General features: G+C 37.0%; 1 protein-coding gene and 2 pseudogenes across 2 annotated transcripts; 1 reads left to right on the top strand and 2 right to left on the bottom strand.

Annotated features, from left to right (window-relative positions):
- Nucleotides 1–1,925: 1,925 nt before the first annotated feature.
- LOC147299392 (receptor-like protein kinase FERONIA pseudogene) lies at nucleotides 1,926–7,542 on the top strand (annotated as a pseudogene). The gene is made up of 3 exons (XR_015119727.1): nucleotides 1,926–2,037; nucleotides 2,803–2,907; nucleotides 6,203–7,542. The product of XR_015119727.1 is annotated as a receptor-like protein kinase FERONIA pseudogene (transcript).
- On the bottom strand, nucleotides 3,945–6,075 carry LOC147299393 (putative disease resistance protein At1g50180 pseudogene; annotated as a pseudogene).
- A 3,109-nt stretch (nucleotides 7,543–10,651) lies between the features above and the next one.
- LOC147299391 (protein ANTAGONIST OF LIKE HETEROCHROMATIN PROTEIN 1-like) lies at nucleotides 10,652–11,632 on the bottom strand. The gene has a single exon (XM_086230328.1). The coding sequence runs from the start codon at nucleotides 11,630–11,632 to the stop codon at nucleotides 10,652–10,654; it is 981 nt and encodes a 326-aa protein (XP_086086454.1).
- Nucleotides 11,633–14,797: the final 3,165 nt, after the last annotated feature.

The following is a 14,797-nucleotide window of genomic DNA, read 5'->3' as shown; positions in this document are numbered from 1 at the left end:
AGAATGTAAAGACTTACAAGTAAAGAGACATGTAATGTAGAATTAAAAGAAATACTTGAGGTTAGCTTGGTGTAATGATCGGTTTCCTAACAGTATACCAACCCAAAACCTCTGTTTTTAGAATTGAGTGATTTTAGTCATCTCAGTCAGAGGTATACATAGCATTTACAAGAATTAATCACAGCGTAATTGTAAAATAATTACATGTAATTACAGCTTAACTATAAGCTATTACAATCAATCAATAAATTTAAATCAATTAAGGCTAAACCTAAGGATTCAATAGTTACATTGATTTTTCCCTCTTTCTTTAGATCTAATTTGATAAGGCTTAAGTTCTTATGTTTTGTAAATCATTTTCAGGAACATCAATATGGACAGTGGAGTTGATATGGTTGAAGTGGGCAGGGCAAAAGAATGATATTATTCTTCAAATTGGAGAAGATGGAGCAGCAACTGTTGACGGTGAACTACAGTCCAGGGCATTGGGAAAAGTTAGAAGATTTTCCTATAGGTGATGGGTTCTTGACTCCGTACTTTTAGGTGCAAATGCCAATTGTACGGCATTCAAACTAGGCATGAAATTTAGTGTGTATTTATTTTATAAAAACGCATTAACTACCACTAACACAGGGCAACTAGTGTGTTTTTATAAAATAAATAAATACTAAATTTTATGCCTAGTTTGAATGCCCTCTTAGTGAGAATGACATTTCCGCCTAAAAGTATGGGATTAAGAAACCCATCATCCATGGGGAAATCCTTCTAAACTTTTCCCAATTCCCTGGGACTGGTAGTTCACCGAGAACAATGGAAATAGGAGATGACATTTACACAACCTTGGTGTCAATATATTATGACCTAGCTTTTAACACAAGTAAAACTTGATAAGGTACTAAGGCCTCTGCCTTTACAAGTTAATTCATAAAGGTGTCCATTTATTAGGACTTACAAGACACTTGTACCTTCTGATTTAATGCACCGAAACATGATCTTAAAAGTGTATTTATTTTGTTTGACTCCTTAGTTTTTTTTTTGTTTTTTTGGTGGGGGGTGGGTTGGTTATTATTTTTTCAGTTCCACAACTAGTTAACCGGCTTTGATTGCTTTAATTGTTGTTCTATGGTTCAACAATATTAAATTACAGTTTTCTTTATGAATATATCTTTTTCCGTGGAAAGTGGATTTTCCATGGGAATGAGTTAGACTCTTGGTATCTTTATTGGCATCATTGTCAAAGTAATTCAGGTATATTACTTTCACTTTCATTCATCTTGATTGGTTGGGTGTTTTGAGCTGATTGTAATGTATTTCTTCTAATATTTGTGTTTGTTTGTAGAGCATAGATGGGCAATTTGTCTTTCTTCTTCATGTAGTGTGTCGTTCCTTTATTTAATAAAAATTTTTGTTTCACTTTTCCTTGGGTTACTCAGCATTTGAACCCAAGCGATGTAGTTTTTTTCTTCCTATATAAATTATTTTCCAGAAAAGTGCATTGGCTACTTAACTTTTACTCTTTTACGTGAGTGCCTCTGTATACAAAGATGTACGTGGCTCAATCTCTATTTCTTTTGTTGCCTTGTAGGTTGGACAGTTGAGCGAGGTATCAAGAAGTTCATAATGCAGAACTAAAGTTTTGCTTAGTAGTAGAGCTTGGGCTTGTAATATAGTCTTACAACTAAATATTGTAGATCTTGAATGGAATTTCTTTGCAACGGTTCATCTGATTGTCTGCATTTTTATTCAGGATTTGCACCCTATTGCTCCACCTGACAAGACGAAGGATGCTATTCTGCTTTTCTTTAAGCTTTATGATCCAGAAAATGAACAACTACAGTACTTTGGAATGTTTTTTTTTGTTACTCTTACTCCTAATATTGAGTACTGGTAGAATATGAAGTGTCATTATGCTTATTTTCTCCATTTCAGTTATGTTGGAAGGCTTTTGTGAAGAGTGCTTGTAAGCCAGCTGAAATCTTGTCAAAATTAAATTAAATGGCTGGCTATGCTCCCGATGAAGATATCGACCTTTATGAGGTATGTATCCAATAACATTTTTTATCAGCTCGTACTGTCATTTTGTAGGCAACTTCAATTGTATATGTCCATATAATGATAAAAGCTGATATATTGCGGGTAAGGATGGTGTCAGTTAATGCTTCCTAACCATGCAGCGCCTGAGAGAAGAAGTTGATAGTCATTCCATGCGAATAAGATTTCATTTATTTTCTTCTGAGAGCTTGGTTGGATCTGGTTTCTTACCAGAGTCATTAGTTTAATATTTGAGTTTATGTCGGTCTTTAATCATTTGCTTTTGTTTGCTCATTTGTTAGAATCACATTATAGAACCATCTCTATAGGTGCACGTATGACATCTGGGTAAATTCGAGCCATGGTATTTCGAGTATTAGTGCCTTCATGTTCGTAGCCCTGTTGGACATGACAACTTAGGATGGTACTGGCATTTGATCAGGATTCTGGGCAAGAGAGGAACGTGTACCCATATCCAACCTTGTACCTTGTACGTTTACTGATTGAATCCCAGGCCCATGAACCATGAGTTTAATTTGTCTGATGCCAAGCTGGCTGATCACCAGTGTTATTTACTAAATACTGTATACAATGTTGATTTATCTTGCATTGGTTTGGAACGTATGTTATCTTACATGCTTAAGAAATTGAGTTTGCGCCCAATGTCATGTTTGAACTCATCGACAAGGAATTCATATTTTCCAAATATTATCAGTGTTCATGAACTTAATGTTGTTTGTCAGTATTTTTAATTGTTGTCTTTGTATGCAGCTTGAGGATGGAGACATTGTTTGCTTTCAGAAACCAACCGAAAATGGTGAACATTTCTGCTATCCAGATGTCCCATCATTTATGGATTATGTTTACAGTCATCAAGTAAGCCTTCCTGAAACTTCTACATTTGTATTGGAAATTGCTATTCCTTCTTTGGTGCTTTATTTGAATTGGTAGCTATGTGAGATCAGACTTTTGGTGTAGCTATCAGTGAAGCTTGATCTCATGCCGGACTCTGTTCCTAGAAGAACACATTTAATATGCAAGCTTGTTTCTCTTGATGATTGGTTTGCTTTATGTTTTTACCAAGTCTATTAATTTCAAATGAGTTGGTCTATACACATACACAGGGGACGATCTTTTTTTTTTTTTTCTGAAGTAATGCTAATAATTGGAAAGTCATGCTATAGTGGAAAAAACTTGGCTCTTTTGTTTTCTGAAGTCCTGGTATTGTGCAGATTAAGAGATCCACCAACTTTGAGTGGTACAAGGGTTGTTTAGGTCTAGCATGGGACTTGAAGTATCTTAATGATAGAGCCGCTACTTCTCTTGTGATACACCAGAATATTAATTCTCCCAATATTTTGTTGGGTGAATTCATGAGAGCTAAGGGCATTTCTAGTTACTTTGGTGCTGAGTATATATCTATAAGGAATTTTACCTTGAAAAGTGACTGTAGATTTTATTGGCATAAAATCATTTATTTTTCGGATTTCCAAGAGTTTGATTGATCTTGTCAATCGGTTGAAGATTGGTACTGAAGTTGATAGGTATTTTGTCAACAGAAATTTGGAGACTGATAGATCTTACTACTTTTGTGAAGAATGCAGATCCGTTAGCTGATTTACTTGCCAAAGTAGTCTCCGGGAAGGGTTCTACAACTCACTTGGCAAGTTGGACATGCGAGATGCTAATGTGCCAACTTGGAGGGGAGTGTTGGCGGGGTTGTGAAATTTAGGTTTAATTTGGAGTCCTATTCTACTTAGGATAATTTATTTACTTTCTTATTCTTGTAGCTTTCCTTATCTTTTTTATTAGATTTCTTATGTATTTAGGTTTACTAGGGCTGTACTCCTATAAATACCTCCTAAGCTATAAATACCTCCTAAGGGAGAATAAAGTAAGCTTAGTTATTATAGCTAAAGCATGATTTTGACAAGCACAACAATGACCAATGGTAAGCCTGCACACCTTTTAACTATTTCCCTTTCTAACATCTCCTTATCGTTACATATTGTAAAATCTGCATTAAAGCATAAAACAATTTAGAGAAACACTCAGGTGATGAAACTGGTCAGTATAAATGACAAACAAAAATAAATGATTTATAGCCATATCATCAAACATGAAACTGAGTATGTAATTATAATATCTCTTAGTACTTTATCAACAAACCAAGAATCAAGAAATTGAGTATGTACTAATAATAATTGGTATCATCTATGGTAAAGAAATGCTGATATAAAATATGGATGCAAAACATTATTAGAATGGGGTAAACTACCTGCAAGATCATCCTTTTTCGGAAATACCTTCCTCTGAAGCAACTCCTAATCCTCTTCTTCAGTCAAATTCCCTGGTTCATGAAGAACACCTCTGGGATCTGCATAGGAAGCTAATTCTTTATTACGAGTTGTAAGCAAAATTCTGCTGCACTCCTTCCTAGATGTTGGGAAAGAAGGACATAGAATTTGCCAAGCCTCAGTTGTCTAAATGTCATCAAGAACCACCAAACATAGCTTCTTTTCTTGAACCTGGTAAAGTTTCTTTGCAAGCTCTACGTCTCTCATTTTAGAATATGATCCCCCTCTCATCTTTTGATAGAGAGGTTAGTTTAATCAGAATGCCTTCCCAAACATCTTTGGGTTTGCATGGTTGAGATATATAAGTTCATGCAGAGCCATCAAAATAGCGCCTAATAGGATCATTGTGGTAAACTTGCTTGGCCAGAGTGGTCTTGCCAAGACCACCCTTTCCACAAATACACACAACTCGACCATGTTTTTCTTCATTCACAAGCTCTGCCACTAATTCCTCTATGTTTCCATCTAACCCAACAATATGCTCAGCAATATGGGAATAAGACCACCTCAATTGTCGTTGAGTACTTGATGAGTATTGATCTAGTCTCACAGCATTTAAGCCATAGATTTGTGAACTTCTGGCAAGGTCTGAGATTCTAGCTGTTATGGCCTCAATCTCAGACCCAACTTTATTAAGGTGTGAAGCTTGGTCGAAGAAGCAAAACTACCTTTTGAGCGGATTTGGTATTAGGGTTACGAGTTTGATGGAAAAAAGCATGACTGACATCTTCAGCATCATAAGCAACTTCTCTGATCTCTGAAACCCAATTCCAAAGGCTATCATCTTGGTCTTGCCTCTTATATGCATCTTTCAAAATGCATTGCATCTGCCTTAATTCAACTTGGATCTGCTCAACTTGTTGCTTAACCCCATTTAAGTTATGTAACAAGGTAGCTTTTTCGATCAGCAGGTCACCGAGCCTTTCAACAACAAAGGACACCAGAAACTCTGCCATGATATGCTGCTTGATTCTAATTACAGAACAACAAAAACAAAACTTGATGGTAGCTTTCTTTCTTACAACAAAGTAGTTTGTAGGACCAACTTTTCTTTCACTACAAACAATATTGGTCTTGGTCACTCATTCCCCTATAAACTTTAAAAGTTTTGTAGTCTATATTCATGCAATTTAAAATTGTTCATGCATGTCTCATCCAAATTCCAAAGGACAATAAGGAAAAAAGTCAGAAGTCGGGACAGTAGGTAGGTAGGTAGTTGATTGGAAAAAATTGGGACCTTGTTTTCAGTATACGTACAACATTGTGAAGGTAGGAAGTGTCCAATCTGGTATGCTTGGAATTGATGTAGATGTGGGACTTTTCTTATGATTTCCATTTCAGTATAGGAAATAGCACATATAGAAACGCGTGAAGTGCATATAATTAAATAATTAATGGACTGATCCTATAATATCTTTAGATTTTGGCTATTGGAACAATTTTTAATTGTTTTGGTGAGAGTTATTGGAACAATTAATTTCGTTAAACAACACGCTAACAGTTGTTAATTGATTGACTAAATATGAGTGTTCAATGGAGAGTTGGATTGATTTTATTTGTTAGTGAGAAAGGGGGCCCAAAGGACCCAAAACCAACTCGATTACATTTCTGAAAATTCATTTTTGATTGATTTGAGTAATTGGGGAGAGACAGATACTTCACTTCTCCATTTCTTTGGGATACTGGAACTTATCGAAAGGTAGTTTTTTTTTCTTTGGTACAGTATGTTATCGATTTACTCAAATTATCATTAAATATATACTCTAAATTATCAAATTTAGAACTAAGATACTGTATAAATGATTCTTATATAGGTGGATTTGTCAGCATGTCACGCACAAGATCGTTCCTCTAAATCTTTAAGGGCAGCAGCTTCAAAGGCAATAGCTTCAGCACTGTAAAACGCAGAATTATTGTTTATGGGGTTTAATGCACAATCTGTTTGGTGTTTCTTGTCTCCACGGAAGAAAGCATCTCAAAAAAGAAACCCCACACAATTAAACCAAAACTGGTCCTTTCTAGAAGAAGTATGTCATCGCTTTTCACTTGCCGAGATCAGAGCAGCAACTCAATGTTTCAATGACAGCTTATGCATTGATGCTGGTGGCTTTGGCTCAGTGTATAAAGGGTACATCAACAACGGAGCCACAGTCGTTGCAATCAAGGGCATTTCCAATAATTCATTACAGGGAGCGCGCGAATTCACAGCGGAGGTGCATTTGCTCTGTCAGCTGCACCATCCCAACCTTATATCTCTCATTGGGTTTTGCGAAGAAGAAAGAGAGTTCATCCTTGTTTATGACTACATGCCCAATGGTAGCCTCTATGACCGCCTTTTCACGTCTGAAAAGGATCCGTTGTCGTGGAAGCAAAGACTCAATATCTGTCTTGGGGTGGCGCGTGCAATACACTACCTCCACACTGGGGTTAAGCATGCTGTCATCCACCGAGATTTGAAAAGCTCCAATATTCTATTAGACGAAAAGTTGGAGGCTAAGCTTTCGGACTTTGGGTTGTCCAAGATGGGGTCCTCCTACTATGTCAAATGCATTAATCAGAGTGAACTCGAGGGTGGTGGGTACAATGGGGTATGCTGATCCAGAGTACTTACGTTCTGGCCAACTTACCGAAAAATCTGATGTGTTCTCGTTTGGACAGGTGTTATTGGAAGTGTTGTGTGCCAAACCTTGTTCAAGAGAGCTTAGAAGATTTCCTGATATGCTGGATCCATTTCTGATTGGGAAAATAGCTCCAGATTGTTTGAGAAAATATATGGAGATCATGGAGAGATGTATTTGCTATACAGGAGCCCAACGTCCCACAATGGGTGAAGTGCAGGTGGAACTTGAGTTTGCACTGGGGCTGCAGGAGAGTGCAGACACCTGCAAGCTTAAGAAGTTGGGGGCAGGCACTTGTGTTCCTGCTCCTGCCCTTGACTATACCTACCAAGAGATATCATTTTCTCAAATTAATAATACTTTCTCAGTTTTGTATAGGCAGCTGGTGGATTCAAATGGGTCTGTTGGTCTTGATTCAAATAGCTAGTGTTGATTTTTCAGATTCTGATAAGGGTTTAGGCTGTGTAGCTTCAAAGTCTGACAGGGAAAACAGTTTATTAGAAAGATGAAATAGAGACTTTGTGTAAATTTGTAAGGTATAAATATAGTTTGCATGGCTTGTTATTAAAAACCAAGATGATCGATCGACTACTTAAAAGGAATTTGCAAAGAAATCTTGCTTGATGGCAGCATAGTTTTCATCTCACCCAAATAAATCACTGAAACATACATCGTGAATCAATTGTTGGGTTGTTGCTTGAAGACTTTTAGGTTCCATTACTAAGCACTGGGATTTCATACAACTCTCCCCTGCATTCTAATTAACTATTTTAATCAACTTTATCATAAATCATGCGTAGGTTAAAGCTATGTATTGTCCTCCCTAGTCCCTATCACTTAAGCTTTCAAAATTGTTGCCCTTTGAACCATGGTGTGAGAAGAGTTGTATTTTGTTGTCCTTGGTTAAAGGACAAATTGAAGTTGACCATACCAAACTTTGAGGGTGAGATCGTAGTGAAGGGTCTTGATGTTGGTGAAGTAGTTGAACTGGGTGAGTGAGGAATTAATGGGTCATAATTAGCCATTTGACTAGTCGGTTTTGAGAAAGTGCAAAAACCCAAAAAAAAAATAATAATAAAGGAAGCAATTGGGCCTCTGTTTGTATTGGTTTCTTCTGGAAACTGGAAAGTACTTTAAGATAACCAAACAAAATAACTCATTATCGGTCACGTATTAGCATGAAATTAAATTTTGAAAAATTCCTCCATTTTTTCAGGGTTCAAAATTGTCAAAATTTTGTTAAAAGTTTCAATTATTTTAATTTAAACTTTCAACGAAATTGTAATTCTTTTGAAATTCCATATTAGAAGGCTTGGCCCAGTATATGTCATAAGGAGTATATCAACAATTGCAACAACAAATCAATTATGATGCTTCAACTTCTTCTTTCATTTGGATGAAATTTTTATTGGGCAATGCTAAGTGCCCTAATTTTTGTACCCTAATTTGTGCCCTAATGACATATAATTTCAAATCAATTAAAATATTTAATTTAGTTAAATATTCATTTGCCACATTATTTTTGACAAAGTCCATTTTAACCTTTCTTACAACTCTTATAACATTTAAATTATGAAAAAAACAATAGTCATTAAAAAAATCCCAATTCTTTTAAAAGTATGCTTAATTAGTCTGAATCATTGGCCTCCAACCTAAATAAAAAATCTTGTAAAAATAAAAAAAGCTTAAAAGCCATGTTCCCGTCAGATCCCCAAGAACCACCATCTAACATATCTTCACCATTTCTTCTCCTTCCTTGACATGATCGTCCTCAGATTCCACCCTAAAACCCAAAGTGATCCTGTGGGGTCCAACACCAATCGAGTGTCGGCCCGCTAACCTAACTCATCCTTGTGATCTTTATAGGGATGTCAATCTAAAAGGAAAATTCTACTGAAAATTTGGCAGAGTCTCCCCTAAAAATTGGACTATCCCCACCTTTAAGACATGAAAAAAACACTTCTATTTATCAACAGCCAACTCCAACCACAAACCAAAAGGGGTCTCAGACCTACACCAAGTAATACTTCATCAAATATATCACAGCATAACTAGTAAGGGTTTACAATCACATCTTACTATAACAATTACAAGCACAACCTTGATTCCATAATATCAATTGGTGGGGATGGACCACTAAGATGCCTCGACGTGGTGCGGCCCTACCTCAACAATCACTAATACTTGGGGGGAAATGTTAAAAACAAAACGTGAGAAACTCTCAATGAGTGGACAAAAAATAAAGTTTAAAACATTTCCCGTAAAATTATCTTATAAAACTGCTCATTTTCGTTGAGTTCATTTTCTTTTGAAATCCCCCAGTTTTAAAACCATTTCACAAACCTATTTCAAAATGTCTTGAAAACTGTTGTCGTGCTCAGGGTATGAGAAATACATGTGAACAGGAAACACTTATGAATTTTAAAAAACATGCCATGCATTTTATTCAATGATCAATCATAGTCGACTCACGTTTTAGAGCGCTTGGCCCCTCGACGTCATATTTTTTTTTTTTTTTTTTGTACTAAAGCGATAGTCATTGTCAAATAGTAACTCAGTTAAACAGTGAATCAGTATCAAATACTGTTACTGTTGAAATTAAGGTGTGGATGTGACTGCATAAGCTTCAATTTAATTAGTGTTTTGTGTTGATTTATTAATTTTTGTCATGTTTATATAAGAACATGACATAAGGTATATCTACAAGTATCATTTTTATGCGATCTCGCATGGTGACAATGGTTGTTACGGTCAAAAAGTGACTACAATTAATATTGTAAAGCATGAAAAAAAAAAAAAAAGGAGACTAGCGCTCGGCTCATTTTGAATGAGCCGACTTATCACCATATTTTTTCTAGTGGGCCAGTTTATCAGGACAAATAAAACCCTTATTTTCAGCCTTAAAATAAAATCCTTATTTTATTATATTTTTCTAACATAAACCATCCCATGATGAAAGAAGGGCCAAGTGCCTAGTTTTGTTTCCCTAGTTTTCTTATTTTATTTTTATTTGTTTTCCTTCTTCTTGTTTTCCTATTCATTTTTTATTTTGTATCGTTGTTAAGTATTTATTGTTTAGGCCATCCACAGTGGTGAGAGTGAGAGTGAGAGTAAGACATAGCCTGAAAAGTGATTTTTTGGCCTGAAAAGTGATTTTTTGGCCTGAAAAGTGATTTTTTGTCCTGAGAGTGAGAGTGATATGTGCTGAAGCTACAGTGGTGCTGAGAGTAAGAGCTGAGAGTAATGTAATTGTATATAATTAAATTAAGCCTAAGTTAGATTAAGTTATAGTTAAGTTATAATTTATAGTTTAAATATTTATAAAAATTATACCATTAGTTTTATTTTAAAGAGATCTTTAATATAAGGTCAATATTGACTATATTTGAAATTATAATTTTATTACCTAAAATATAAATTCTATATTTTGTCTCCACCAATACCTTTATTTCATTTCACCAACATAAAACAAGAAAATTTAAGACAAACATAAATAAACATAAACAAATAAAACAAAAAACAATCACAAACAAACACAAAACGACAGCCACAAACACAAACACAAACACAAACACAAACACAAACACAAACACAAACACAAACAAACACACAATGGTATTGGAGACATCTTCAACATTTCGGCGTTCATCGCCGGCGTCGGCCTCGTGCTTGGCCACGACTTCCTTCTCGCGTCCAAAGGTGCTGGACCAAATCATTCTTCAGTTGCCGGTGGAGTGTTGTTGACCGTATCAACCTAACCCGAGAAAGCCGTTGCTCTAAAAGAATTGGCTGATAACTTTGGCCTCCATCATATGGTTCAGTGTCATACCGTGCCACAGCCCGGGAGATTCTTTCCTGAACGTGGTCAATGTCATCGTCCGATTCATCGTCCTCGTTCTCTGGACGCTCGTCCTCAATGATCATGTTGTGCAAAATTATGCATGTCTTCATAATATAGCCCAGATCATTGACATTCCATCCTCTGGCGGGCTTTTTTAGAATCTCCCATCTAGCCCTCAGAATCCCGAACGCCCTCTCGACATCTTTCCGGTAGGACTCTTGATATCTTGCAAATAGCTGACTTGCCTCTCCTACCGGATTCGTTATTGTTTGTATAAGCGTGGCCCATTTGGGATAGATCCGATCCACTAGATAATACCCCATTGTGTAGTCATTGCCATTAACCTTATACTTGATCTGATGGTTTCGCATCTGCTCCTCATCATCAAAAAGGTGTGAGCCATCCAATACGTTGATGTCATTGTTGCTCCCTGGAAAACCAAAATTGGCATGCCAAATCCACGTGTCGTACCCGGCAACGGCCTCTAATATCACAGTTGGGGTGTGATAATGGCCTTGATATGCCCCTTGTTGTCCTACTGGGCAATTTTTCCATTCCCAATGCATGCAATCCAGACTCCCTAGCATACCTGGGAATCCTCTTTTTTTAGCCTTACGCAATAGCCGTTGGAGATCAGCCACTGTTGGTGTGCGGAGGTATTCCGCTCCGTACACCTCCGGAATAACTCTTATGAACTTCTTGAATGACTCCAGCACTGTGGTTTGGGCAATTTGGAAGCCCTCGTCTGGGGCATCAGCCGAGTACCCAGCGGAGAGCATTCTCATGACCGAAGTCAGCTTTTGCTCTGGCGTACAGCCCTATCTTCCAGTAGCGTCTTGTCTTTGTTGGAAGTAGACATCTTTGTTGCACACATCTTGCATCATCTTTAAGAATAGTGATTTCTTCATCCGATAGCGTCGTCGGAACATCTCTTCAGTATATCTTGCTCCAGGGTCGAAATAGTTGCTCATAATAAGACCATGGCCTAGTTGTCGGTCTCGAGGGATATATCGTCGTGGTTGGGATGTGCCTCCATGTATTGGCCTTCTTTCACTTCGTTGTTTATGTCGTCGGTAAGCAGCCATGGCACACGCCGTGATATTTGCGAGCTGGTCATCGTACATGTCTAGTTGTGCCTGAAACATCTCTTCATCTGAATCATAATTGTGGGGGGTAGACATCCTGAAGCAAAGTTTAAACGAATTTTCTGCAATTACTAAGCAGGGTGAATTGGTGAAGGCACGACATGGTGAAATTTATAGACTAGGTGTGATAATGTAAACGAATCAAAATCTTATCATCTTGGAAAATTAAACGAATCAGAATCTTATCATCTTGGAAAGTTAAACGAATCAAAATCTTATCATCAGTCATAACAGGCTATCTTATCATCTTGGAAAGTTAAACGAATCAGAATCTTATCATCTTGGAAAGTTAAACGAATCAAAATCTTATCATCAGTCATAACAGGCTATCTTATCATCTTGGAAAAGTAAAGGAATCCGTGACATATTTAATAATAGGGTATTTTATTTTAATTCATAATAAAATGCATACATAAAGTACACGACAGAAATAGTTGGAAAAACAATGACACGTCAGTCATATTGTGAAAAGTCAGTGTTGGGGAAGTACCCTCCCGAGCTTGACGTGCCCTGATTGGCCTCGTTAGCAGCACTTGCCCTCCACCTCGCCAAAACCTCACGCTGTTGTGCCTCCCAAAACGCTCGTTGTTCTCCGTGCATGTTGGTGAGGTCCTTGCCCATGACCTCATAATCTTGCTGCTTTTGTTTGAAATCGGTGTGCTCTTTGATCAATCGGTCGCGTGAAGCAGCTATGTCCTTCTGCCCGTGGCAAAGAAACCTGATACTATCGGCAAGGTCATCATCATTAGTATCAACTTGTTTGGCCCTCTTGGAGTTGTTTCTACCAGGTGGCCTCGGGCGACTACCGCTAAGTGGTTGAAAGGCCGGGGCATCCTCATCCGCGCTCAATTGAACCGCTTCAGCTTCGGTATCGGCATCAGTGGGGGTGTCGGTTTGTGCATGTTGCCACTTCACAAAGTGTTGCATCTTAGCAAAACAATGGTGCCAAGCAAAAGGACGGTTTTTCGGGTTTATTGCTTGGTATCGTCGTTGGCAAAGGTCACCTAGTAATATGAAAACAAATTAATGAATTATAAATGGTACTCAAATATTTGAATTTAATTATCACAAATATTTGAGTTTAACTAGCAAAAATAAAGTATACACAATCTCAAATATAGTACACACGTATTGATCAAACATAAATATGTGAATTTAATTAACAAAAATATTTGAGTTTAACTAGCACAAATAAAGTATACACAATCTCAAATATAGTACACACATATTGATCAAACATAAATATGTGAATTTAATTAACAAAAATATTTGAGTTTAACTAGCACAAATAAAGTATACACAATTTAAAATAAAGTACACACATATTAATCAAACATAAATATGTGAATTTAATTAATAAAAATATTTGAGTTTAACTAGCAAAAATAAAGTATACACAATTTAAAATAGAGTACACACATATTAATCAAACATAAATATGTGAATTTAATTAACAAAAATATTTGAGTTTAATTAGCAAAACTCACCGTATCAATTTGATTTTGCCCGCTAGTGCGTGATCGTTCGGCTGCCAAGATACATTTATGATATTTCGAGGTGGCTTGCCCTATTTTCTTGAAGTGAGCCATGACCGCCCCAATTTGTCGCCCATTCCTCACGGCGAGAGGACATTTCCGAATAAATTGATCGTACACTTTATTCCAAAATTCCATGTTTCTTTGATTGGATCCGATTTCACAATCTTCCGAATTTTCCATCCAAGCTTCAACAAGCGCTACCTCTTCTTCAATGGACCAATTCTTTTTCCTTGAATTTTCCATGATTGGAAAAAAAGAATTTTCTAGGAAAAGTGAGGTGATTTGAATAGATTGATAAAATGAATGAATTGGATAGATAGATGTGTGAAAAAATGAAGTGTGAATGCTCAATTTATAGGAAAAATTATGAAATAGCCGTTATAAATTTTTCAGAATTTTTAAATATTTTTTCGAATTTTTTTGGTATTTTTTTTGTATTTTTAATTGCATTATAACGGTCAATTAATTCTAGCCGTTGATCTCCAACGGATACACTCATCTGAGCCTCCAGACGCTGCCACGTGTTGCAGCCTTCCTTTTTTTTTTTTTTTTTTAATTGAAACCGGGCTTAAAAAGAGGACCGTTGATCTGCAACGGGCAAGTGATCTGGGCCAACGGTGTGAAGCAAGCGCGCGTGTGGGCGAGTGGGAGGCAGCACCTGCGATGAACAGTGGCGTGTCGGCCACTTGCATCCCTCCCTCCGAAGTACTAATATGCCCCTGCCAATAATTAAAATTCCGGACCGTGCCTCAGCTTTTTGAATTTGTCAAAAGCCCTTTTTCGTCTTTTCCATTCCGGTGCTTTATTGGGTGAACAGTGCTTGTCGGCCACTGTTTTCTCTCCCTCCGCAAGTACAAAAATACCCCTGCCAATAACGAAAATTCCGGACTGTGCTGAAGGGTTTTAATTCTTCTCTCTGCCCTTTTTCGTCTTTTCGATTTCGGTGGGACCCACTGTGATAAAAAACTCACACACTCTCACTCTCAACCAGATCCTCTCCTCACCCTCAACTCTAACCCTCACTCACCCTCACTCTCATTATTCCGGCCCATTGTAGCAAAATTAGACCTTCCAATCACTCTCACTCTCACTCTCAATATCATTGCTGTGGAAGGCCTTAGTTAACTATATGTTAGTTAATTTAGTTGAAAGAATAATTAATTAGTTTATATATAGTTTAATATATATATATATATATGTTGATACTCATATTGATTGAGCAGAAGTACGCGTTGTAGAAATGGAAACGAAGAGGCTTGAATGGTCT

The sequence above is a fragment of the Dryas octopetala genome, chromosome 1, assembly GCF_963921425.1.
Source record: "Dryas octopetala chromosome 1, drDryOcto1.1, whole genome shotgun sequence".
NCBI lineage: Eukaryota > Viridiplantae > Streptophyta > Magnoliopsida > Rosales > Rosaceae > Dryas > Dryas octopetala.
Note: the sequence above shows the minus strand (reverse complement) of the source record. Positions and strands in the feature narration are given on the sequence as shown.